General features: G+C 48.9%; 1 protein-coding gene across 4 annotated transcripts in view; it reads right to left on the bottom strand.

Annotated features, from left to right (window-relative positions):
- SLC28A1 (solute carrier family 28 member 1) overlaps window positions 1-27522 on the bottom strand; it is an 80189-nt gene extending 52667 nt beyond the window's left edge. For 3 of the 4 annotated variants that reach the window (XM_069560386.1, XM_069560382.1, XM_069560388.1), the window contains exons 1-8: window positions 25999-27522; window positions 24867-24978; window positions 23347-23435; window positions 20157-20251; window positions 15294-15477; window positions 7915-8056; window positions 7206-7319; window positions 5397-5474 (exon numbers count right to left, since the gene is read on the bottom strand). In XM_069560386.1, the coding sequence (XP_069416487.1) occupies window positions 5397-5474; window positions 7206-7319; window positions 7915-8056; window positions 15294-15477; window positions 20157-20251; window positions 23347-23435; window positions 24867-24962 (798 nt within the window). In that variant the 5' untranslated portion in view covers window positions 24963-24978; window positions 25999-27522. The remainder of the gene's footprint in view (window positions 1-5396; window positions 5475-7205; window positions 7320-7914; window positions 8057-15293; window positions 15478-20156; window positions 20252-23346; window positions 23436-24866; window positions 24979-25998) is intronic. The other variant, XM_069560387.1, reaches the window with a different exon arrangement.
- Window positions 27523-27629: the final 107 nt, after the last annotated feature.

The raw sequence follows: 27629 nt of genomic DNA, 5'->3' as shown, positions 1-27629 counted from the left end.
GATGAGTTTTGGAGGGTGGTTTTCAGTCAATCAGAGCACATGACTCCCCAGCTTTGGGTGGAAACAGGAGATTCCTGCCCTTCCAATTCCAGTTTCCCATGCCCTAGCCTTAGTGATTGGGCCAAGAACAGTCACATGATCCAAGGCAAATCAATCTGAAACCTACCCTGGAATTTTTTAACTAGAGCAGGCAGAGAAGAACTGGCCTAGTTCTGGGTGACATGTTGTAAGCATGAGTATCTGGTGTTGCTGGGAGCCAGGAGGAGATCTGGTATGAAAGAGTGAAGCTGACACTCCTGGATGAGCAGAGATTGGAAGCTGAGGGCTGTAAGCCTGGCCACTCCAGGGCCCTGGTTTCAGCTGGCACCAGCTCTATCTTGCTCCAGTTAGTGAGCCAAGAAGCAGTCTTCCCTTTCTCCTCCATTTAAAGCAAATTTCAAGTGAGTTTCTGTCACTTGCAACAAAATAGGCCTGAGAAATGCTGTTTTCTTCTAAACCAAGGGAAAAACAAAGACCCAAGGTCTGGGGCCCCTTCATTTCCACTGTCTACCAAGGAAAGGGCCCTGATATCAAGGCACAGGAGCTAATAAGCCAGAGCATTACACCTGTTCCAATCTTGATTCGAATACTCACTAGCTTTATGAACTTGCACAAGCAAAACCCCCTGTGAACCTCAGTATCATCATCTGTAAAAAAGGGATAATGATATTATTTTCCCCACTGTTGCTGTTCAGTCACTAAATTAGGTCCAACTCTTTTTGACCCCATGGACAGCAGCATGCTGGGCTTCCCTGTCCATCACTATCTCTTGGAGTTTTCTCAGACTCATGTCCATTGAGTTGATGATGCCATCCAACCATCTCATCCACTTTTCCCCCTTCTCCTCCTGCCCTCAGTCTTTCCCAGCATCAGGATCTTTTTCAATGAGTCGGCTCTTCACATCAGGTGGCCAAAGTATTACTTCCAAAGAATACTCAGGGTTGATTTCCTTTAGGGTTGACTGATTTGGTCTCCTTGCAATCCAAGGGATTCTCAAGAATCTTCTCCAGCTGTTTTGAAGTGAGTGCCTGACACGTAGTCCTCACTCCATAACTTGTAGCTGTTCTTATGACATCCTTTTCCTAAGCTTTTCTGCTCTGTTCCACCAGAATCTCAGGTCAGAGTGGTACATCTTGAATTTCTAGGGGCCTTGGAGCTTGCTACAAAGCCTGTGTGTAGTTATTGGCTCTAGGGATTTGGGAAGCTCTGGCCTCTGCTGGGGAGGTTTGAGGAAAGAAGAGCTCAGCCCTGGTCTTGGGCCAAAGGACATGCTGCTCAGGAACACATAATCATGGGAATGGTGGCTCAGCCAGAGGAAGACTGACTGTGTGGGAGCCCAACTCTCCGCCAAGAGCTCACAGAGCCAGTCATTCCTAGCAGGCAGAGAGACTTCCCACGTGCACCGAAGAATCATCATTTATTCATCTCATCATTCAGCAAAAAGCAGTGTCCCAGGCACTGGGCAGGGTTTCTTCAGGGCTTGAGGTCAGTTAACTGACACTAGCATAAGAACCAGGCTGAGAGTCAAAGAACTGATGCTTTTGAAATGTGGTGCTGGAGAAAGACTCTTGAGAGTCTCTTGAACAGCAAGGAGATCAAACCAATCAATCTTAAAGGAAATCAACCCTGAGTATTCATTGGAAGGACTGATGCTGAAGCTGAAGCTCCGATACTTTGTCCAGCTGAAGGCAAAGAACTGACTCATTGGTGAAAACCCTGATGCTGGGAAAGATGGAGGGCAGGAGGAGAAGGGGGCAACAGAGGATGAGATGGTTGGATGGCATCCCCAAACTCAATGGACTTGAGTCTGAGCAAACTCCAGGAGATAGTGAAGGACAGGGAAGCCTAGTGTGCTGCACTCCATGGGGTTGCAAAGAGTCAGACAAGACTTAGCGACAGAACAACAAGGATAAGAAGCAGGCTTTGTCCTCAAGTAGCTAAATGTAAAGCACAGGTGGTGCTAATGGTAAAGAATCCGAGTGCCAGTGCAGGAGATGCAAGAGACATGGGTTTGATCCGGGTCAGGAAGATCCCCTGGAGAAGGAAATGGCAACCCACTCCAGTATCCTTGCCTGAAAAATCCCTTGGACAGAAGAGCCTGTTGGGCTACAGTCCATGGGGTTACAAAGAGTTGGATATGACTGAGTGACTAAGCATGCAAGAGCAAACACAGCTGCAGCATGTGGAGCTTAAGTGACGAGCTTCATACAGCAGGTCCCTCAGCCGTATCCTCCCCCTCCCCCGCCTTTGTTCCCCATGGTGGCCTCTCTTCTGGACGGTGTTAGTCTGGTGGTCCCTGAGTCATCACTTGGTTGTGAGGCAGCCTCCTCGCTGGTCCCCTATTCCAAGCATCCCAGCTACAACCCTTCCTCCCTACTATTGAAATCACAACCATCCCAAAGCTCCAGTCAAGTCTTTCCCTGCTCAAAAATCTTCAATAACTCCTCACCTCCTGGGGGACAAAATCCAGGTGCCTCAGCCTGGCATTTAAGACTCTTAAAGGACTTCCCTGGTGGCAAAATGGATGAGAATCTGCCTGCCAATGCATGGGACACAGGTTCGATCCCTAGCCGGGGAAGGTTCTACACGCAGAGCAACTAACCCTGTGCATCGCAACTACCGAGCCTGTGTGCCGCAACTACTGGGCCCAGATGCTGCAAGTGCTGAAGCCCATGTGCCTAGAGCCCATGCTCTGCAACAAGAGAAGCCACCTCAATGAGAAGCTTGTGCACTGCAGCAAGAGAGAAGCTCCCACTCTCCGGCAGAGAAAGCCTGCTTGTAGCAGTGAAGACCCAGCACAACCAATAGACTAAGAAAAATTTAAAAAGATACGGCCTCACCACACTTGCAGTTTATCCCCTCATCCATCTTTTCCTTCAAACAGCTTACACACCCACTGAACTGAATTATGTCCTGTCACATTACACAGCCCAGCACCTTCTCACCTCCACGCCATTGCCCAGGCATTCCTTCCTCCCGCTTATCTCTATCTGTCCAATTTTTTTCTTGCCCTGAGGCTCCAATTCAAATACCACCTCCTTCAGGAGGCATTCTCACTGTCCTTGTTTTTAAAACTCTCTCCCTAAATGGACTGCCCAGGCACTTTCCTTGGTGCCAGTTACACTTGAACTTGACTGCCGGGGGAGGTCGAATTGCACAGTGTTGTATGTTTGCCTTGTAAAGTGTGAGAAGCCACCAACTGCCATTCTCTGTCCAGTGGACGTGACAAATCACCCTGGAGCAGGACTTCACTGCTCCTCCCAGAAACCTTGAGCGGCCCCTACTTGGAGATGCAGATGTGAAGGGAGCTGTCCCTCCCAGCCTCAGCCCTAGGACGATGGTGTTAGGGGACTTTTGGAGGGGCTGACAGAGGCTGCCCCTCTGATCATCTCCCTGCACAGAAGTGATCTCAGAAAAACATGATGGACAAATTTGTCCTGAGAGCACGGGAACCTGGTTCCTTTCGCTTTCCTCCCAAGGCTGATGTTACTAGAACCCTTGGATGGAGTGGACGTTTCCCAGAGAGCTGCTGGGGCCAACAGACACTGAAGCTCCCAGAGGACCACACCTTGAGTCAGGGATGGGGGCAGGCTGGAGGTATCTGGACTCACAAACTGGCTTGACACCAGCTCAGAAGGCAATGCCAAGTCCATGACTTGGGCTGGAAGCTTCTGAGACCCAACACCCTCAGCAGGATGGGGAGGCTCTGGGAACAACGGCTGAGTGATGGTGAAAAGCAAAAATCTCTGAAACTGATCCTGCATGGTAGCCCCACGGTGACAGTGGTCCAGGACATGCTGGAGTGGGTGGCACCAATTCCCATCTGTGTTGCTATGGAAACGGGGCAGAAACTGGGGCCAGCTAGTGGGGAAGCGAGGCCCAGGGCTCTCTCTCTCTCTCCACCTGGCATTTGGAAGTGAAACTCAAGCCTGAAGCAGCCTCAGGGTCCTGAGACAATTTGGATGTGAGGCAGGTGGAGAAGCTACACTTGAGATCCTACTAGAGACACGTAGGTGCCTGGGCAGTCAACTGGACAAAGAAGAAATATAACCACAGTTCCACCTGGAAACAGTGACGCAGTCCCACCATCGAATGCTCAGCACAGGCTTCCCTGTTTTAAATTAGGGCTGGGAACATCCTGGTGGTCCAGGGGATAAGAACCCACCTGCCAATGCAGGGAACATGGGTTCCATCCCTGGTTTGGGAAGATTCCACACGCCATGGAGCAACTAAGTCAATGAGCCTGCACTCTAGACCCCGGGAGCCACAACTACTGAACCCACATGCTGCAGCTACTGAAGCCCTCACACAGCAAAAAAGACCCAGCGTGACCAAAAAAAAAAAAAAAAAATAGGGTTGGGGCTCTACAATTACACAATAGTCTTTGAGTCTTTATCTCAATTTCCTCTATAATATTTTGCACTGTTGTAAGTCAGAAAGAGAAAAGCAAATGTCACATATTAATGCATATATGTGGAATCTACAAAAATGGTACAGAAGGAACTATTTGCAAGGTAGAAAGAGAGATGGAAACGTAGAGAACAAACAGATGTATGGATACCAAGGAGGCAAAGGAAGGGTGGGAAGATTGGAGAGGTTGGGATTGCCACGTATACACTACTACGGATGAACTAGATAACTAATGAGAACATACTGTAGAGCACAGGGAACTCTACTTAGCGCTCTGTTGTGACCTAAATGGGAAGGAAATACACAAAAGAGGGGATATATGTATACATATAGCTGATTCACTGTGCTATGCAGTGGAAACTAACATAATACTGTAAAGCAACTATACTCCAGTAAAAATTTTTTAAAAACATATTTTGCACTGTGGAAGGCACATAATACACATTTGCTGAAAGGAGGGAGGGAGGGACTGTAGGTCTAGGAGAATCCAGAGGAAGGACTTAGAGCTTGCAACTAATCAGGGCAGGCTTCCTGGCAGAGGTGGCTTGGGAGGGGCCTTGAAGGAGGAGCCCACGAGAGGATCATATGTCCCTGTAGCATGTCAGGGGCTAAGGTCACAGCAGATGCCATCTACATGTCTCCACCTACTTTTCTCATCCTCAACCTCCCAGCAATTCTACTATTGGGGGATTCATTTTTTAGGAAAATAATACAGATATATCTTACTTTTGCAAGTTTGCCAAAATATACTGAAAACATACCCCCAGGTGAGCACATTGCCAGGCCCCTCCCCCAGAACCCCAAGGTTTAAGCCTCATTAGCTTTCAGTAGCTGGGCTCCACCAGCAGGAGCCCTCCCCCTCCACTGGACTGGGCTTGGATGCCCCACTAGCTAGAGGCACCCGGCAGAGGCTGCTAAATGCTTTGTGAGCCAAGAGTCAAGCTGACCTGAAAGGCAAAGACATCCTTGACCAGAGCCTCCCCAAACACGAAGCTGGAGCCGGACTCAGTGTAGCTCAGGAATATCTGAAAGGAGAAAACAAACAAAACCAAACCCGGGAGTGAGGCCAAGAAGGGCGGAAGGAAGAAGCAGCAGCAAGGGAACCAGGTTGGGGTGACGTGGAGAAGCCTCGCATGTTGCTCATGCCTTCCCGGCAGCCCAGAAGAGAAGAGAAGGACCTGGAGGCTGCAGGATGAGCCCCCAGGCCGTGGCCTTACAGCAGGGGGACCATGTGTGTCATTAAAGCCACACTTGCTCCTTCTGAGTACATCTTCCAGAAGAGACGCCAAATTGTAAAGAAGTACTCTGAGATGAGAGTTGTTGGGACAAGAACACTGAAGAAGAGACAGAGGAGGAAGCAAACAGTGAACTGCCTGGAGAAGGCAGTCAAAGGTGGTGCCCCTGTGCCTCCCCACTGAGGGCCCAGCCCCAGCCTGTCCCACTCCAGGCTCCTGGCCTTGGTGTTACAATCTGGCCATACTTCTTTAAGAGCCCTGTAGTTAGGCCCAAAACATGGACTGTGACTGCAGGCCAAGTCACTTCTGTTGCCAGGGCCTCAATGCTCCCGTTTATAAAATGAGGGCTGTGCCCAAAGCAGCAATCTTCCCAGGTGGCGCTAGTGGTAAAGAACCCACCTGCCAATGCAGGAGACAGAGAGATGTCAGTTCTATCCAAGGTAGGGAAGATTCCCTGGAGGAGGGCATGGAAACCCATTCCAGTATTCTTGACTGGAGAACCCCATGGACAGAGGAGCCTGCTACAGTCCACTGGGTTGCAAAGAGCTGGAGTAACTGAGCATGCACGCCCAGAGCAGCAAGTGTCTTTTTCCATCACGACACCCTTGGTGTGGCCAGCGGGAGGACATGGGCAGAGCCTGGACATGTGGGTTCTCCCTGTCCCACCCGAAGCCCTCCCTGTAGAGAGTGCATGGAAATTCAAGATAGTGAGAGAGGGATGAGTATAGGATCAACCTTGCATCCTCCATAACTGATATTTTAAGAAGTAAATCATGACTGCCCAATGATGTGAAGGAACTTAATGATACTCAAAAATGGTTAAAATGCAAAAAACAAGGTTAAAATGATAAATTTTGTGTTATGTGATTTCATCACAATAAATGAAATTTTAAAAGTGTAACTTCAACAAGCCAAATATTATTTTTAAACACACATACACACCAATACTTTGGCCACCTGATGCAAAGAGCTGACTTGTTGGAAAAGACCCTGATACTGGGAAAGATTGAGGGAAGGAAGAGAAGAGGGCGACAGAGGATGAGATGGTTGGAAGGCATCACGGACTCAATAGATATGAGTTTGAGCAAACTCTGGGAGGTAGTGAAGGACAAGGAAGTCAGGCGTTCTGCAGTCCATGGGTTGCAGAGTCAAACATGACTGAGTGACTTATATAAACCAAATCACTTTCAATTTTTAAAGCATTTTTAACTATTGTAAGTTCCTTTCCTGATGAGGACCGAGGGCAATAAGCCCTGGGCCTGGGTATCCTAGGAACCTTCCTGTTTTGAGATTCTCTTCCACATCAGGCCACCCTCTGAAAGGACTGCTTGTTTGGGCAGGTGGGACCAGGCCTGAGGGAAGCAGCAGCTGTGCTGCCCAGCCTCCCACTGCCCAGGGGTCTGGGGGCCCCCACACACCCACCACCTGGTCACAGTCCAGGCCACCTCCCTCCAGTGCAGAGGCTTCTCCTCCATCCCCGGCAACCCAAGACGCCCGGGCAGCTACACCCCATGTACACACCTGGATCTGGTCGCCCAGCCACTGAAATGCAATGAACCCCGGTTCTGTTCTGATGACGACGAGTCCGAGTACAAATTGCAGTCCAAGACCCCAGAACACAGCCCGCCAGGACACCTGCCACCCGAGAGAAAGGTCTAGGTCAGCTCAGCACCTGGGGAGGTCCACAGGGAGCAGGTGGGCACTGCTGAGGGGCTCTGGGAGCTTCGGTCAGCCTGTAGGATGAAGCCTGGACCCGGCCGGAGCTATGGGCCTGTTGCCGATGGTTATATCCCCCCTGGAGTGCAGAACAGGCCACAAGGCAGCAATGGGCCTGGGCAGTGGGAAGGGGCAGGGCCAGATCTAACCAAGGACCAGCCGGGAGCCCTGGCACTTGGTCCCGGGGGATCAGCTGGGTGGGCAGAACCCTGGCCTCAGGGCCTAGCTTGAGCATAACCTTTGTCTGTCTGGACCATCTCTCCCACATAGTCAGGGCTCTCAGCTATTCTCTCCCCACTCCCTCCAAGCACTTCCTCCTCCCCAGCAGAAGGGAGCTGGACACCTAACGGCTGGATAACCTCTCGGCATTGAATGACTTCTTAGCAGTGATCCCTTTGCCCAGGTGTGGCTCTCTGGGGGGAGGTGTTAACCACTCTGTGAAACAGGGAAGGGACCTGATGCTGGAGAGAGAAGGGGCTGCAGCCCCCTCTTGGCCTGACAACTAAACACTCACTGCGCGGTGATGCTTCGAGAGGGCAAAGAGCAGGCCAATGAACACGCAGATTCCGCCAAAGGACACCAGCTGCTCAGGCCGCTGAGAGGTGTCCAGAGCCAGCCACAAAACCAGGCCCAGCAAAGCAGCAAGGGCTAGACCCCTGAAGGGAGGGGCAGAGAGTCATTACTGTCAGCATCTCCCCACCCCCACACAATAGCACCCAGGGCCCCAGTAAAGGGTACTCAGGGCTGGTGCAGGAGAAGGGGGAGAGTGCTGTGTGACCTCTGACAGACCACCTAGCCTCTCTGAGTCTAGTTTCCTCATCAGGTAAATGAAGTCAAACACCCCTCCCACCTCCAGTTCTCAAGATTGCTGAGAGAACTAAATCAGAGGATGTGGGTACTCCGCTTAGCATGGGGTCAAGCACACAGCAAGAATCCTCATAGCTGCAGTGATGCTCAGCTCAGCCAGCCTCTGGCCTTGCAGGGTGAGGTGGGGTCTGTGTGGGCTGGAACTCGGCGCCATGGGCCATGGGCTCTGCTCCCCTAAAGCTCAGAAGTGGTGGTGTCAATCAGGGATACCGGGCTGAGTACCTGAGACCAATGACCGAAAGTGACTTTTACAGCCATGTCTCCCTCCATGGGGCTGGGATCTGCTTGTCCAGCAGTCTGTCTGTCTTCCTGTATTAGTAGCTCAGTCCTGTCCAGTTCTTTGCAATCCTATGAACTATAGCTCACCAGGCTCCTCTGTCCATGGGATTCTCCAGGCAAGAATATTGGACTGGGTACCTACTCCCTTCTCCGGGAATCTTCCCGACCCAGTGAAAGAACCTGGGTCTCCCACATCACAGGTGGATTCTTCACCATCTGATTCACCAGGGAAGCCCTGAATGTCCAGCAGGAAGCCTAACAATTTAAGAGCCCAGGTTCAGGGTCTAACCCTGACCCAGCCTTCAACTCCCTGGGTACTACTAATCACAGGTGACGTTCACTGCGCTCCTACTATGTGCCAGGAACCATGCTGAGTGCTGAGAGACCTATAGGAATTGTCCTCATCCTGCTGCTGCTGCTGCTAAGTCGCTTCAGTCGTGTCTGACTCTGTGAGACCCCATAGACTGCAGCCCACCAGGCTCTCCCGTCCCTGGGATTCTCCAGGCAAGAACACTGGAGTGGGTTGCCATTTCCTTCTCCAATGCATGAAAGTGGATATGAAAGTGAAGTCGCTCAGTCGTATCCGACTCTTTGTGACCCCACAGACTGCAGCCTACCAGGCTCCTCCGTCCATGGGATTTTCCAGGCAAGAGTAGTAGAGTGGGATGCCATTGCCTTCTCTGTGTCCTCATCCTAGAGATGTAAAAATTAATTTGCCTGTGACCACCTGTCTAGAAAGCAGCAAAGCCGAGATTCAACCCAGGCACTCTAGCAGCAATTCTGTTCTCTTAACTAGTTCTATGCATAGTCACCAGCTGGTAAGAGAAGGATCCAGGACCTGAACTCAGGCAAGCTAACCCCAGAGTTCACTGTTTATTTCTGGTGTGTTTTCCAAACTCCTATTATGCCAGTTCCATTGGCCTAATTTCTGCCTTGTCTCTGAGACACCTGTATGCCTCTTTACTTACTGTTATCCTTGAGGTTAACTGGTGTTATAAAAACTTAAATGCATGTTTGGAGGTTTATTTTTTGGGAGGGAAGGTTTTTTCTTTTATTCTTACAGCTGTAGGTTTTAATTGTATTTTTCTTATTTTTAAACTTTTTTAAAAAAACTTTTTATTTTATATAGGAATATAGCTGGTTAACAATGTTATGATAGTTTCAGGTGCATAGCAGAGTGACTCAGCAATATATATATATACATACATGCATCCATTCTCCCCCAAACTCTCCTGCCATCCAGGCTGACACATAACATTGAGCAGAATTCTCTGTGCTGTAGAGTAGGTCTTTGTTGGTTATCCATTTTATTTTTTAATATAAATTTATTTCTTTTAATTGGAGGCTAATTACTTTACAATATTGTATTGGTGGTTATCCATTTTAAATATAGCAATGTGTACATGTCCATCCCTAACTCCCTAATTATCTCTTCCCCCTGGCAATCTTAAGTTCTCTAAGTCTGAAGGGCACAAAGATTTTTCCGCTATGTTTTCTTACAGTAGTTATATAGTTTCAGGCTTTACATTTAGGTTTATCATCTATTTTCAGTCAATTTTTTAATGAATCAAGTTTGTTTCTCTCTCTTCCTCCTCTTCCTTGTCCTTCTCTTCTTTCTTCTACATATGGATATCCCATTGTTCTGGCAGAATTTGTCAAGCTGATTATTATTTCTTCACTGAATTGCCTTAGCTCTCTTGTCAAAAAATCAACTGGTTTTATATAATAGATCTATTTTTGTACTCTGTTCTGTTCATTGATCTATTTGTCTGTCTTGATGGCAACAACACATTGTCTTAATTACTGTACCTTTATAATAAGTTTTAAGGACAGTTAGTGAAATGCATCAGCTTTGTTCATCTTTTTCAAAATTGTCTAGGCTATTCTAGGCTCTTTGCATTTGCATATGAATTTTGGAATCATCTTATTATTTCTACCCCAAAAGCCTGCTAGAATTTTGATTGAGATACTATTAGAATCTATAGATTAACTTGAGGAGAATTGATGTATTAATAATATTGATTCACTCAATCCATGAACTTGATGTGTTGCTCTGTTTACTTAAGTCTTTTTATTATGTATTTCTCTCAGCAATGTTTCCTAGTTTTCCATGTACAGGTTTGGAGGTCTTTTGTCAGATTTATCCTTAAGTATTTCATATGTTTTATGCTATTCTAAATGACATTTATGATTTTAATTTATGATTGTTTGTTGTTAGTATATGGAAGTACTATTGCATTTTGCATGTTAAGCTTGTACCCTTCAATCTTGCTAAACTCACTTAATAGTTATACTAGCTTTTTGTAGATAACATAGAATTTTCAAGCTTCCCAGGTGGTGCTAGTAGTAAAGAACCTGCCTGCCAATACCGGAAAAGAATTGAGGGTTCAATCCCTAGGTCACAAAGATCCCCTGGAGGAGGGCATGTCAACCCACTCCAGGATTCTTGCCTGGAGAATCTCATGGACAGAGGAGCCTGGTGGGCTACAGTCCATGGGCTCACAAAGAGTGAGACACGACTGAAGTGACTTAGCACACAAACACATAGGATTTTCTATGTAGACAATCTTGTCTGTGAAAAAAAACTGCTTTCCTTCCTTTCTAATCTCTATGCCTTTTATTTCTTTTTCTTACCCAGTTATACAAGCTAGAAAGTCCAGTGCAATGTTGAAAAAAATTAGTGAGAACAGGGGTTTCCCTGGTGGTCCAGTGGCTAAGACTTCATGCTCCCACTGCAGGGGCCCAGGGTTCAATCCCTGGTTGGAGAACTAAATCTCACATGCTAGAGATTTCGTGTGCCGAAACTAAGACCCAGCACAGCCAAATTAAAAAAAAAAAAAGATGGTGAGAGTGAACATTCCTATATTGTTCTTGATTTCACTGGATAAGCACTCAATCTTTCACAGTTAAGTATGAGATTAACCACAGATTTTTTGTAGGTGGTCTTTATCAGATTGAGGAAGTTCCCTCATATTCCTAGTTGGCTCAGAATTGTTTTTCAGAAATGGATATTGAATTTTGTCAAATGCTTTCTCTTATCTATAGGCATCATCATATTGTTTTTCTTCTTATAGTCTGTTAATACGATGACATTGATTTTTTTAACGTAAACCCAACTTTGGACTCCTGAGAGAAATCCTTCTTGTTAATGACATATTATACCTTTGTGTATTATTGTATTTGGTTTTCTAAAATTTTTTAAATAAGTTTTACATCTTTGCTCATGAGAGTTATTGGTCTGCACCTGTAATGCGAGTATTGGTATGGGAAAGGCTTAGAGCTACCCTCTTGCTATTTACTTGCTATTTGTCCCATCTTTGTTCTTTGTTCCTCTTTTCCTATCACTCTACCTTCTTTCAGATTAACTGTTTAAAAATTATTCTTTATCTCTTGTTTTACTTGTTAGCTATAATTCTTTGTTGTGTTATTTTAGTGATAGCTTTAGCATTTATAGTATATATCTTTCGTTTATCACAATCTACTTTGAAGTGATATTATATCACTTTAAATGCAGTATAAAAATCTTACAGCAGTCTAATTTCATTTCTCTTCCTAGCCTTTGTGCTACAGTTGTTTACTTTCTTATTATATGTTTACAAACTGAACTGAACTGAACCATACATTGTTCTATTCTTGCTTTATAAGTTGATTTTAGAGATATTTAAATAATAAGAAAAATAAGTCATTTTATCCACCTACATAGTTACCCTTCCAACACTCTTGATTCCCTCATCTAGATCTAACTTTTCATCTGGCATCATTTTCCTTCGGTTTGAAGACTGTCCTTTAACATTTCTTGTAGAGCATCTCTGGTTTTAATGTCTGATTCTTTCAGCTTTTGTATATCTGCAAAAGTCCTACTTCTCCTTTCTTAAAGGATATTTCACTGGTGAAGAATTCCAGATTGACACACTTTGTTTTCATTTCTGTTTTTTAGTTTCACTGTTTTCTCATTTGTATTGTTTTGGGGAAGAAATCTGGCATCATCCATATCTTGTTCCTCGGAACATATGTGTTTTTTTTTCTCTAGCTGTTTTTAAGATTTTTCTCTTTACTGATGTTTTTAAGCGATTTGATTATGATGTGCTTTTGTGTGATTTTCTTCATGTTTCTTGTGCTGTTGGTTTGTAGAGTTTCTTGATGCTTGGGTTTATAATTTTCATCAAATTTAGAATTTCTTATCCACTGTACCACCAGGGAAGTCCAGTTATATGTTTTAATTTCTCTCAGATATAACCTAGAAGTAGAATTGCTGGGTATGGCAACACTATGGATAATATTTTGAGGAACTGACTGTTTTCTATTGCAGTTGCATCATATCATATTATATTTCTATTAGGAGTATATGAGGGTTTCAAAATTTTCCACATCTTTGCCATCACTTGCTATAATCTGTCTTATTTCATTATAGCCATCCTAATAGATGGGAAATGGTATCTTGTGATTGCTTTTATTTTTGGGCTATGCTGTATGGCTTGTAGGATCTTAGTTCCCTGACCAGAGATTGAGCCCGTTGCCATTACAAGAAAAGCATCATCTCCTAACCACCAGGGAACTCCTTTATCTGCATGTATTTTTTTTAAAGGAAACTTGATAACAATATTTCAAGTGAAAACCCAGTATCAGTGATTTGTCATAAACAGAAGATGGCTATAAAAATAAATCCTCTTATAAATCTATTTAATAAACAGAAGGCAAATGTAAAAACAAATCTATTTATAAAGAAAATGAAAAATTTGTTTATAGGCTGACTTAAAGCACTTTGCTATGGTATGTAGATATTACTTTGGGAAACACCCTGTGCCTTGCACCTGCCTGGCTTAGTCACTGGGTATTCTTTGGGCATCAGTTTCTTCATCCACAAAAAGAGTACCTCTTTTAAGCCATAGAAACATTTTTTTTTCCCCAGCTAAAATGTTTTTTGCAAGCCTGTTTATAAAACAGAGTTGTCTGATGGAAATGGAAATTGGGAGGAGGGGTGTCTGATGTTCCTCTCTCCAATCTCCCCCATCTGCCCTCTGGCACCTCCGAGTTTCCAGAGCTCTAAGGAACCCAGTTTAAAAACCAGGGGATCCTGGTGAGACAGAGTGGGACCCTATGGTCCTTGATCCCTGACCCCCAGGTCCTTTGCCTGCCTTTTGTCTGTGCAAAGAATAATCAGAGAAATGAGAAATTCAGAAACAAAGGAAGACAGTCAGAGGAGACCAAATAACAATACTGTAGTCATTAAGCAGAGCCAAGGACCTTTAGTTCCTTCTCAAGGGCCATAGATAATATTCTGAGCCATCTGTGAACTGTGAAATCTTACAGATACTGAAACTAACCCCCAACCAGGTGGAAGAAGTTAACCACATGATGACCAGACTATACCAATGGCATAAGCTGCCACAGTTCCGAGAACCGGCCTCAAAGAAATGGAAGGAAACTGACCCTGGACCTGAAGATTAACTATACCTAAAACAATCAAGATGATGCTGGTCAGACCACCAATGACTAATCTGAAGATGACTGTCCAAGATGACTGTGCTGTTTCAGCATGTAGCCCCCTCCCTTGGCCTATAAAAGCTCTCACCCGCTGCTGCTCATGGGGGGAAGTCAGCCTTTGGACAGATGTCCCTGAACACCTCGTCCTGCCCTCAAGTTGCTGGCATCTGAAATAAAGCAAACTTTCCTTTCCACCAACCTGGCCTGTTTACTGGCTTTGGGGCAGCGAGCAGCCAGACCCCACACCTTTCGGTAACCCAAGGACTTCTCCTGGTGGTCCAGTGACTAAAGCTCCTTTCTTCCAATGCAGGGGGCTCAGGTTCAATTCCTGATCGAGGAACTAGATCCCACATGTCATAACTAAGATCCGGCACAGCCTAAATAAATAAATAAATAAATATTTAAAACAAAACAAAGAACAAAAGGATCTCAAACTGTTGCTCAGGAAAGTGGCCGGCTACATCAGAATCCCCTTGTGGCTAACTAAAAATATTAACTAATAGGACAAGAATTTGAAAAAGAACAGACACATGTTGAAATGGTAAAGAATTTGCCTGCAATACAGGAGACCTGGGTTCGATCCCTAGGTTGGGAAGATCCCCTGGAGAAAGAAATGGCAACCCTCTCCAGTATTCTTGCCTGGAGGGCTACAGTCCATGGAGTTGCCAAGAGTCAGACACCACCGAGTGACTACCATTTCACTTTCACTTTCGCTTACGTAAAACTGAATCACTTTGCTGTACACTCGAAACTATCACAACATTGTTAATCAACTATACTCCAATATAATCTAAAAAGTTGAAAAAAATATATTGACTTCTGGACCCCAATTCAGATTGCTGAATCAGACTCCAGGGGTGGTCCCCAGCAGCTGGACGTCTCACTAAGGCTCTGGGTGCTCTGATCATAGCACTGATATGGGCCCTCCCAGCTTGAATGGGCTGGGTTCTCTGAATTTAGGAAAATGTTGATTCCTGTCCTCAGGTGTGAGAGCCACGTACTGTAACTGGAGCAGAGAATCAGATGGGAAGTGGCAAAATACCACAAAGACACCACAAAGCTGCCTCTGCAGCTCCCCAGCAAGACCTGCCCCAGGGCTCCCAACAGGCAAGCAAGTGTGTGGGCTCCCCACAACCCAGGAGCCTCAGTTGGGACAAAGACCAAAGTCCTCCTCACCCAGCCCTGGCCGTGACACAGGAGCTGACTCAGAGGCCCTCCACCCATGTGCCCACCCATCCCCATACCTGCTGGGGACTCACTTACCTCTTAAACCAGAGTTTCAGGCAGGGATGCCCTAGAGGTTTGACACACCTCAGCAGCGTTGGCCCCAGCAGCCTCTTGAGCAGGCTGTGGGCCAGGAAGACGAGGACCACACAGGTGAGGACGAACAGTGCCAGGGCCCTCTGGAAATTCAGGATGCAGGCGGCCAGCAGGAAGGCAGTGTATGCTGGGAGTAGGTGGAGGATGAAACAGAGAAGGGATTGTGGATAACGACACTGGCCTCTCTGGGACCCTGCTGCCCTAGCTTCAGCTCCACCTACCCCAGCCAGAGATCTCAGAGCCTTAGTTCTTCTCTGGTAAGGAGCACAATCGTCTCGGCTTAGAACGTGTGTGAATGGGCTTTGCAGACTCTGAGGTGCTGACCCAATGTGAGGGAGGTGTTGAAGGAGGCGGTAAGGTAGCATGAGGCTTCCCAGGTGGCTCTGTGGTAAAGAATGCACCTGCCAGTGCACGAGACGCAGGAGACCCGGGTTCGATCCCTGGGTCAGGAAGATCCCCTGGAGCAGGAAATGGCAACCCACTCCAGTATTCTTGCTGGGATAATCACATGGACAGAGGGTCCTGGTGGGCTAGGGTCACAACGAGTTGGAGACAAGTGGGTGACAGCACGCACACACGCACGCGCGCACAGACACACATACACACACACACGAGACAGCATGAACTGCTGAGCATCAGTGGAACGCCTGCCATATTCTAGAGCCTTGGTAGGTTCCGAGGACAGAGACGGGTAAGTCAGCTACTCCAGAAAGGCATTGACTTCTGTGTGCCAGGATCCCATTCTAAATATTAATCAATGATCATTTTTCTTCCTGGAATTTCCTTTTCCCTCTTTGCCCTTCTCTCCATTTGAGCAGCTAGGCCCATCTGTGCTCTACTTCAAGAAAGGAATATGATAGTGGAGAGCAGAGGAGAAATATCTCCCCCTGGCTTATGGATTCCAAGAGCCAGGGCCCTTGAGGGGAAAGAGGCGGGATGGAATTGGGAGACTGGGGTTGACACATATGTAGTATTGATAATGTGATTGAAACAGACAACCAGCGGGGACACGCTGTGCAGCACAGGGAACACTGCTCAATGCGCCGGCGACCAGAACGGGAGGGACACTCACAGGGGAGGGCACAGGTGTGTGTGTGGGTGATCCCTGTCGCTGTGCAGTAGAAGAACACAGGGAACACTGCTCGATGCACCGGCGACCGGAACAGGAGGGACACTCACAGGGGAGGGCACAGGTGTGTGTGTGGGTGATCCCCGTCGCTGTGTAGTAGAAGCGCAGCAGGGCTTCCCTGGTGGCTCAGTAGCAAGTAATCTGCTTGCAATGCAGGAGCTGTAGGAGATGTGGCTTTGATCCCTGGGTCAAAGGGCATGGCAACGCACTCCAGTACTCTTGCCTGGAGAATCCCAGGGACGGGGGAGCCTGGTAGGCCACAGTCCATGGGGCTGCAAAGAGTTGGACACGACTGAGCAACTCAGCACACACCCAAGTACCCAATGGGGTCTCCTGCGGAAAAGGATAAAGGATATTTCACGCTGACAGATAATTCAGTTTCTCCCCTCACTTGGAACAAGGAAATTGAAATAGAAAATAACTTGAGTTATGGAAAATGAAGTTACCTTTCTCTCACACAGAAAGATGGGGACACCTGTACGGGTGTCAGCTAGAAGCACACAGGTGAGGCTCTGCAGGGCAGGGGAGGGATGCAGGTGCAGGGCTGTGGGAGGTCAGCGGAGGGGGAGCTGGCAGGAGAGAGGCGCCAAGCTCGGCGCTCTATACCACTGCCAGGATTACTCCTCACAACCAAGCCCCGGGTCGGTACTGTGTGATCCCTGTCCAGAGATGAGAAGCAAACTGATTCGCACAGGGAGGAAATCGGCTGGGATACCCATCCAGGTCTGTCTGCGGCCAGCAGGGACTGGCACAGCATGTAGGAGATGGGGCTGTGTAGACAGGTCCTCCAGGCAGGACAGGGCAGAAAAGCGTCTTAAGAAGTATCTCATCCTTCTAGGATCCCTGTGATCTCTGGTGACGGGACTTTGTTCCTTTTGGGAGCCCCTACACACTCTTAGCCCATGTGGTCCAGCAGAGCCTGATCTTCTTCACAGGAGGAGGACCCAGGAGGAGCACATGACCTGAGGTATGCCCATCATAGACATACAGAAATATGGGCAAGAGGCACACTCTTCTGAGACCCGGGACACCGAGGCCCTCCATGTCAGTCTGCCGCCAATGTTATCTTGGCATCTGTGGAGAAAGCCCGCCTAAGGCAAGGAGGCCACTGCTCGAAATCAAAGCAAGTGCTGAGAACATGAGCTTGTGCCGTGCCTGCTTCAGAAAGTCCGTGATGAGCCTTATCATAGAAGACACGATACAGTAAAGGCAGCAGAGAGCTGGAGGAAATCAAAATCACCCGAACACGGAGAAAGGAAGGGAGCTCCTGGCAGCCAAGACAGGAGGGGAAGTAGAACGGGGAGGGCCGTTTCCACAACTTGCTAGATGGAATCCGGCCACTTCCTCGAGAGAAACAAACCTGGGTCTGAGCGAAGGTGGACACAAGGGGAACCAGAAGGCCCTGCTCAGCTTCTGCCACAGGAAGCCTTCCCCGCCTCCGACATCCACAGGAGGAAGCTGCCGGGGCCACGAGCCAGCCCCAGCTCAGCAGGGGACCCCACTTTGACTTAATCACAAAGACTGGGGCCCTTGCTGTCATGGCTCCGTCCTCTCCCCTGTGTAGCCCCCACGAAGGTCTGGGCAACCACACCACCTCCCCTTTTATTTCCCACCTTCCACGCCGAGGCAAGCCTGCAGCCGTGAAGACGTGCCCTTGCCTGGGCCCCGGAACCCTGCTTCCCTGTGCCCAGGGAACCTTGCTCCGCTGGTCACCTCTGCCACCTCACTTCTGCCCTTCTTTCCCCAAACTCCCTGCCTCAGTTCAGAAAGCGAGTCAAACACACGCTCTTCCTTGAAACCGCCACACCCTTCTATTAATATCCCTGTCTAGGATTTCCCTGGTGGCGCAGTGGATAAGAATCAGCCTGCCAATGATCTGGGAATATCTCACATGCTGCGGAGCAGCTAATCCTGTGCACGGAAACTACAGAACTTCTGCTCTAGGGCTGTTGAGCCACAACTAATGAGCCCCTGGGCCACAACTACTGAAGCCCACACACCTCAAGCCTGTGATTCACAAGAAGAGAAGCCACCACAATGAGAAGCTCCCGCACAGCAATGAAGAGTAGCCCCCACTCACCGCAGCGAGAAAAAGCCTATGCGCAGCAACGAAAACCTATCACAGCCAAAAGTGAATGAATAAATAAATGCGTATTCCCACCCAGTTCTCATTAAAAAATTTCTCAGAAGAGCTGTGTAGACGTACTGTCTACACTGCCTCTCCTCCTGTTCTCCAATCCAGCTCCCGCACCTCTGCCCTAAGTCGCCATGATCTCCTTGTCCCTGAAGTCCACAGGCACTGCTCCAGCCTTGTCCTGCTGGTCTCACTGCAGAGATGCTGGCCATCTTTCCCTCCCTCTGGCAACCCTTGGCTCCTGGCCCTGTGCTTGCTGGCCCCACCTGCACACCTTCTCAGGCTGTCTCCGGGCCCCTAATCTTCTCTACCTCTTTCTGTGTGACCAGTCTCCACATTTCCATCCATGAGCCAACTCTCAATTCATTCTCCAAGCACCGCTGGGAAGCCTCTTCTGGATGGCCTGGCAGCAGTTCCTTCCACTCATTGTCCAAAAGAACTCGTCATCACCCTCCCAGCGGAGATTCCCTCCTCCACCTGTGGTCCCTGGCTCTGGGCACTCACCCCATGGCCCAAGCAAAACTCCTGGATTCCAGGGCCCCGTTTGTCCTGCACGGAGATCAGCTCCCAGTTCTGACTGGTGTGGCTTCCTGAGGATTTCTCAGATCCACCCCCTCCATCCTCCACCCCTGCGTCTTCTCCCACGTGTATAGTGGCTCTCAATTGTCCCTTTTCCCGTCTTTCCTGCGTGCCTCCTCTGGGTTTCCACAATGTGAATCCAAGCTTGCCACTTCCCTGTTTAAATCCTTCGATGGCTCTCTCTGGCCTTGCGAGTAAAATCCAAGTCTCTCCAACCCCCTTTCCCAATACTTGGCCCCTTCTCATCCCTCCAGCCTCCTCTTCTAGCACTCCTGGTCTAGAACTTTATCTTCCAGCCACTCGACTCTTTATCAGCTGCCTGCCCACATGCTGCAGGTTTCCACCTTTGCTCATGTGTCTCTCTACCTCCTCACTCCTCTTCCTTCCCCTTTTACCTGGCTAATTGCTATTCACCCCCGGCTTCCCTTGTGGCTCAGCTGGTAAAGAATCCGCCTGCAATGCGGGAGACCTAGGTTCAATCCCTGGGTTGTCCCCTGGAGAAGGGAAAGGCTACCCACTCCAGTATTCTGGCCTGGAGAATTCCATGGACTGTATGGTCCATGGGGTTGCAAAGAGTCAGGCACGACTGAGCGACTTTCACTTTCTGTGAGACCAGAATGTTATCTCCTCCTGGAAGACCCCCCAACCACCCCGACAATCCTTCCCTAGTGCTCCCAGATGGCCCTCTGAATTATGTGGAAATATATGTTCCCCTCTCCCTAACTGATCAGAGAGTTACATTGAGAATAAGATCTCGTCTGGCTTAATTCATATATCCCAGCTTCTAGAACAAGAGCTGGCCCTGAGTTGGTGCTCAAAACCTTTGTCAAGTTGTTGGGTAAGTGAATGACCCTGCCCTGAGACATGGATAGCTGGGTTGGAGGTGGCTGAAACCTGGGTGGTGGGGGCAGGGGGCTAGGCAGGAGTGACTATCTCCCTGGAAGGGGCTGGGCCCAGAGCTCACCAGTGCAGAGCAGGCCTATGCAGATCCACCGGAACATCTGTGCATGCTCCCTGCAGAAGTGTCTCACTCTCGGGGCTGGTTGCAGCCTCCTTCTCCTGTGGAGAAGACCAGCAGGGTCTAAGAGAGGCTCCCCCACCAGACCCCCACACCTGTGGGGATCCTCAACACTTCCAGGCAGAAGCCACTCAGCTTCATCCCCAGTAAAATGGCAACACTGGCCTTGACATCCCACAGGGCCAAAGGTCAACCCCAGCCCAGAGGGAACTTAGAATGACTTGACTGTAGCCATGAACCTGAAAGACGCTTGCTCCTTGGAAGAAAAGCTATGACAGACTTAGATACTGTATTCGAAAGCAGAAACATCATTTTGCCAACAAAGGTCCATATAGCCAATACTATGGTTTTTTCCAGTAGTCACGTATGGTTGTGAGAGTTGGACCATAGTGAAGGTTGAGCGCTGCAGAATTGATGCTTTCGAATTGTGGTGCTGGAAAAGACTCTTGAGAGTCACTTGGACTGCAAGGAGATCAAACCAGTCAATCCTAAAGGAAATCAATCCCAAATATTCATTGGAAAGACTAATGCTGAAGCTGAAACTCTGTTACTTTGGCCACCTGATTTGAAGAGTGACTAATTGGAAAAGACCCTGATGCTGGGAAAGATTGAAGGCAGGAGAAGGGGACAACAGAGGATGAGAAGGTTGGTCAGCATCACCGACTCAATGGACATGAGTTTGAGCAAACTCTGGGAGATGGTGAAGGACAGGGAAGCCTGGCATGCTGCAGCCCACGGGGTGGCAAAGAGTTGGACATGATTCAGCCCTTCACTGCTTCCAGCCTCTGTCTGTCCATACCAGCTGCTCCTCGGCCTGGAGCAGCACCACTAACTACCACAGTGATGCTCCAGGCTCCAGGGCTTGGGAAAGAATGAACTGAGACAATAAGGAAGAACCTCACCCATGTATAGCAATGCACCAACCACCATGGCTGCCTCGCATGCCCTGTCCCATTTCCACCTGTCTGAGGTGCAAGGAGCCACATTCGGAGATACCCAGCTCTGCACTTATTATACCTGTGGAAACTTATCCTCTGAGTAACAGCTCCTCCCAGAAAGAGGGAGGTATCAACAGCCCACCGGCAGCCATTTGGCACCCCCACTGCCTTCTGCACCTGGAGCAAATGCCAGTTCTTGTCTGGCCACTTGGTCACTTGACTGTCCCCAGAGGAAAGACTGAATAGGTCCCTGGGGACCTGAATAGCCTCTGGGGTCCCCCAGCCTGAGCATATAGAAGATGCTCACTCACACTCATTCAGTCACCACTTTTTAAAGGAAAGTCTCCTCTCTCTGTCCCCACCTCTCACCTCTTATTGCTACTCAGTTGCTCAGTCATGTTCGCCTCTTTGCAACCCCGCAGACTGTAGCACACCAGGCTTCCCTGTCCTTCACTATCTCCCCACCTCCTAAGTGAGGCATTTTTCTTCAGTCTCACCCTAAGGCAGACAGACAGACAGACTGTGGCCCGTTCCATGCTTGAAAACTGCAGGATGCTATGGGGCTCCTGGGCTCAGAAACCTTCCAGCATCCACGATCTTCCTTGAGTCCCAAAGGGCAGATTAAAGCAGTTGCTAATCAGGGAAGGGAGTGGAGGCAGAGACAAGGGCAGAGCAGCCAAGAAACAATAATGCGGCCTTGGGTTAGGTCCTGGTTCAGCCTCTAGGAACACACATAAAGATATTTTTGAGCTTTTTACCTAAGTAAAACCCAACCAATGGAAAATGTCAGCATTCTTCATTCCAGAAAAGACCACCGGAGGCCAGATTAAAGACACCAGAGAAGTTCATCAAGACGTCACTTGAGACTTGACTAGAGGCCTGCAGGCCCCGCACACACCCTAGTCTTGTCAGCACCCCACCCTCGAGCTGAAGAAGGAATTCATAGGCCTGACTCCATCTTAGGCCTGTTCATGCTGATCATGCTCAGCCACCTTTCCCCTGGACTCTGAACTCTGTGTTTAGTGCCTATGAAAACAACAACAGAAGGATAAGACCCCCTCCAGGCAGGGGAACCTTGAAGATCGTATCTAGGTTACTCATCGCCTGAGAGAAAACATACACTAATCACCCATTCCTCCAGACAGGCCATAAATTTTTCTGTATCTATTGGAGTGTAACCTCGGGTTTATTGATTATCGGCTAATTGTTTGACGGTTTGAGCACATGAGCACATAGCACGTGAATGATGGGGTTATTGGGATTGTCTTTTCCTTGGTTTATGTAAGTCTCAAGGAATTTGGAGTGGTGGGTTCAGACACGTACATATGGGGTATAAAAGATTTTCACAAATGCTGGTCGGGGTCCTTGGCTAAGAGGAGACTCTGCCTTGGGCCCGCCAGTGTAATAAACTGCACCCCACTATCTGCATTGTCCTTCTGAGAGAGTTTGTTTCCTGGAACGCGTGGCTCCAACAGAACCATTGCTATAAAACTCCTCACCAAATCCACCTGGGTGGGGACACACAGTTTTGAGGGCACGAGCTGGCTATGTACCCCTTTGGCTGGCAAAGCAACCAAGCTACTCATTTCTGCTTCCCTCAAAACTCTGTCTCTGAGATTCGATTTGGCACCAGCAAACACAGGCCGTGTTTTTGGCATCATGTTCTCATCAGCTCAGGATCTGGCCAGTGAGGACCCTGCAGTAGGCCTCGGTGTCAGTTGGCCGAGCCCTAGGCTCCATTTGCTGCCCGTGTGACCTGGGCCTGTTTCTCTCCTTCCCTGGGCTTCAGCCTCCCCATATGAAACAAGGGGCCTGGGCCAGTCCAGGGGGTTTCAAACTAAGCATCAGGATTCCCTGAGGTGCCCCAGAGCCGGATGGGGTAGAAAGCAGGTGGGGAGTTGACAGGGGGCCAGGTTGGTACAGGGCCCCCTTCCAGCTTCAACCAGAGCAGCCCCCCAGTATAAACTGAGGTTCCCAATGGGAACTTGCTTCAAAGCAGGTTGGGAAACTCTGGCCTGGCTCACCTCTGAGGCAGAGGCCAGCAGAACTCACTTGTTTCTAAAACACGTTCATTCCTTCCCTCAACAAAGGTTCAGGGAGCCCCCTCCCCATCAGGGGGCCAGATTCCCCACCTCTGCTCCCCAGAGGGGCCTTCTCCCCAAGCCAGCCAGCCCATGTCCCTCCCGGAGGCCACCTACCATCCCGAGGAGGGCTCCGGGCCAGCCTTGCTCCAGCTGTTCCCAACTTCCGAAGGGCTTGAGTTGCTGCCAGGGTCTCGGCCTTCCTCCTAAAGCCACCAGAGAAGGAGCAGAGTGTGCCTCCCGCCTCAAGGGAGAACTATGGAGGAGAGCCTGGAGTGTGGAAAGACCCAGGCTGCCACCAGTGTGCCCACGGGCACCTCAGGAGTACACTGGGGCAGGGGCTAGGCACAGGGAACAACCAGAGGGAGCTTAATTCCAAAGCGTGTGCCCCGAGTACCTACTGTGTCCTGTGCTCTGTGCTAGACTGATTCTGCCCTCAGGGAGCTCGTGGTCTGTGTTGGAGCGTGGGGGGCGTGGGGGGGGTGGTGGGGGGGGCGCGGGGGGGGGAGGTCAGTGTTGCAGAGAAGCAGCCAATTCTGACCCTACGATGGAACTGTTTCTTTGACTTGCTTTTCATTGCTTTTTAAATTATAATCATATACAGTGGCCCGCCTCAGGGGACCTTGCCCCTCTGCTTAACTGCTAAACTAAAGTGCCTTTGTTCAGGACCCTGTTTACCTGTGGATGGCAGGAAGGAAGAAATTAACCCATCCCCAGCCTGAGGCTTGCCATTCTAGGAAATGTTTGCGAGATTAATGGCTTTTTTTCTTGGCTTCCTCACCTCCTCGCATCTCTGACCTATAAAAGAACCTGGCATCCAGACCCCATAAGATGGTTATTTTGAGGAGCTAGCCCACCATTTTCTCAGCTCCCTGAGTAAAGTCTTTCCCATGCCTCAATCCTTTGTCTCTCGGATTCATTGGACTGTGTGCAGCAAGCAGAGGAAGCCTGGACTTGGTAACAGAAGGTAGGCTCAGATGATAAAGAATTTTCCCTGCAATGCAAGAGACCAGGGTTTGATCCCTGGGTCGGGAAGATCCCCTGGAGAAGGGAATGGCTACCCACTCCACTATCTTGCCTGGCGAATTCTATAGACAGAAGAATCTGGCTGGCTACAGTCTATGGGACCGCAGAGTCAGACAAGAGTGAGTGGTTAACACTTACACTTTCAACAGGAGGTAGGGAAGGAAGAGGGTGTCAGGCTAGGCTCCAAAGTACTAGGTGGTGGACCTCAACCCGGCCATTCCAGAGCCAGAACAAGATTGCTGGCTCCTCAGAGGCTGGGGCTTCCCCAGAGATTCCCCCATGCCCTCTTCGTGAGGCTTCTCCTTATGTTTTAGATCACAGCTCAAATGTCACTTCCTGGTGGAGCCATTCCCTGACCTTTCAAACGAGGACAGGCAGTACTGGCTCTTGGTGGGTGTGCAGGGATGTTTCCTGAGTGATGATGGAGACTGCTCTGTGCAGGGGGTGGGGAGGGGAGGTCAAAACCCTGCGGGGCGGGGTGGGGAGGGGCAGTTCCCAAGTGTTCAAGCAGAGAGGTGAGGAGGAGATAGGGGTGGGAGGAAGATGGTGAACAAAGGACCCTCCCACCAAGTGGGGGTGGGGGGCAAACCAGGATGGGGGAGGGGACAGACCAGACTTTCCAACAGCTCAGCACCCCTGTTGTCCAAACCGTTGGCCACTGAGGCAAGAGAGATGGACTCTCTTCCTCTTGGTGTGTCGTCCTCCATGTGCCAGATCTTGCAGCTGAAAGACAAAGTCAGGGCCCAGAGCTGAAAGGGCAGGCCAGGCAAGACCTGGCACAGCCTGTCCCATCCCAGAGCTCAGCCCTCATTGTGTCAGGGTCCCCAGGGACAGAGGAAGGGCCCCTTCCTGCTCTCCTGAACCTGTGAGGGGCAACTCCTTGTCAGTCTGGGAAGTCAGGCAGAAACTGGGCAAGTTCCACCCACTTCACAGAGAAGGAAAGGGAGGAATTCTGTATAGCATGTGTATGTGTCTGATATAGAGGCATTTTTCTGAAGACTGGCCCTAGCTTTCATCACTCCCTGCTGCTGCTGCTAAGTCGCTTCAGTCGTGTCTGACTCTATGCGACCCCACAAACGGCAGCCCACCAGGCTCCCCCGTCCTTGGGATTCTCCAGGCAAGAACACTGGAGTGGGTTGCCATTTCCTTCTCTAATCGTGAAAGTGAAAAGTGAAAGTGAAGTCGCTCAGTCGTGTCCGACTCCCTACAACAGGTTAAAACCATTGCTATCGAGTGATATTTTCATTGCTATTATGTGATATTTTCATTGTATTATGTGCTCCCATCTCTGAAAGACAGAAATATCCTAAAGACATCATTCAAGTCCCTGAATACAACTGTATCTGAAATCAGTACTCCCCCCTGGACTTTTCAATTACAAGAGCCAATATAATCCTTTTTTTCTTCTTTCTTTTTTTTTTTAGGGGGTGCTGAAGCTCAGTTTGTGGCCTAAACTCATCTATAAATGAGAGCCCTAACTAACACCCTCTCTCTCTCCACTTCTGCCCCCTCTCTTTTTCTCCCTTTTGGGTAGTACCCAACCCTGTCCAAATGCCAGCCTGACTAATCTCACATACCCGAGGGCAAGCACACAGGGCCACACACAGGTGCACACAGGAGCCCCAGGGCCATGTAGGGAAGTACACACACAGGCAGAGGCTGGGAAAGCCCAGCCACCCACGCACACATGCAAACACAGACACACAGCTGCACAGAGGGGGGCAAGCTCTGCTCCCTACTCACATATTTGTGGTCAACAAGTCTCTCTGGGGGACAGACGGAAGTGCGTGTTTCCACGGAGATGGGCTGGATCCAACCTGCTTGGGCTTTGGCCGGTCCTCTCATTTCACTGGAAATCCCTGGGCAGAGTCCAGAGTTGAAGGAGGCTGGGCCTCCCACCTGGCTGTGTCCAGCACCAACTCTAGAACCCTGGGCCACAGCCAGGGCAGGGACTTGACCCTCTCTCAGGGAAAAGAGGAAATGGGGCAAGTGGGCCCCATCTGGACCTGGCCCTTAGAGCTCCTGCCTAATGAGTAAATCTGCCTTCCTCGTCTATGATGCCCTCCTCTCCACTCCACTTCTCCCAAACAGGCCCACCTCTCCCAGGAAGCCCACCTTTATTACTGTCACTCTCCCATGTCCCCTCCTGGGGCCTCCTTTTCCACCTGTCATCAGGGGTTCTCAGTTTTCTGGATCCTGTATTTTATCTTTCATTCTGTATTTTTCCCAGTCTCCCTTTTCTCACTGCATCAGTAATTATAACAGCAACCTATTTTCCTGAGCTTGAAGATAAGGAAAGCAGTGTAGTACCACAAACAGTAAAAGTGTTTCAGGTCTAAGAGGTCTTGAAAACAAAATCACGTAGTTTGCCTCTTTGTTTCACTGCTTTTTAACTGATACCTAAGCAACAGCATGCAGAGTCGATGGACAAACCCTTTAATGTTTCAATCCTGTAACTAAATATTAAACTTATCTGACAGGACTGACAACACCTCTTTAATAATTAATCACACACACATGTGACAGAATCCTTTGTGATGCATAAACACTTCCTGGTAACACAGAGAGGGAATTACCAGCACAGGCTGGTTGTTTTGGAAATCTGGGGGACCATGATGGATGAAGGGTAGGGGTACCTCTTCTCTTAACAACCTTTTTTTGGCCACTTTGATTACCAAAGTTACACATGCATCATTGAACATTTAAACATTATAGAAACACACAGAATGCAGAAAGTTAAAAGTCCCTCTAATCTGAGCCTTTAATCTAAGCTCATTATGGAATTTTTCTCTAGATTTTTTTTGGAAGTGGATACTCTTTTATGTTACTCGTTTTACAAAAGAGGCTCATACTCTACCAGCTTTTTTTTTTTTTTGCAGTTTGGTCTTTTGGGTAGAGATCCACACTGCGCCCTGCTCACTCTGTTGGGGGCTCATGTACTGCCTTGATCATAAACTAAATGCTTGTGGCATACTTCTGGTTTATCCAAGGAGAAGACGTGGCACCCTGGGCAGCCTCCACAGGGATGGGCTTGCAGCTGCTCTGTGGGGAGGCGGGGGCTCATCAAGCCCCAGCAAAGGGCAAACTGGACTGTACCTGCTTCTCTGCCTCTGCCCCTTCTAACCTCTCTGTCCCTCGCCTCGTCTCTCCCCTCCCCACGTCCTCCTCCGTCTCCTCCCCTCCCTTCCTTGCTTGGTTTCTCTCGGTGCCCAGAGAGAAGCCAGGAGACACGACACATCTAGGAGTAACCCAAACTGTTTCGAAACATTGCCTACACTTTGCCCTAGAACCTTGACATCTCTGTGTGGCCTGACTTCTCCAACAAGGACTTAATAGGCTGTGCCTCTTGAAATGGGGCTTCCCTGGACCTCCTG

The sequence above is a fragment of the Ovis canadensis genome, chromosome 18 (genome assembly GCF_042477335.2).
Source record: "Ovis canadensis isolate MfBH-ARS-UI-01 breed Bighorn chromosome 18, ARS-UI_OviCan_v2, whole genome shotgun sequence".
Taxonomy (NCBI): domain Eukaryota; kingdom Metazoa; phylum Chordata; class Mammalia; order Artiodactyla; family Bovidae; genus Ovis; species Ovis canadensis.
This window is presented reverse-complemented; position numbering and strand designations above follow the sequence as displayed.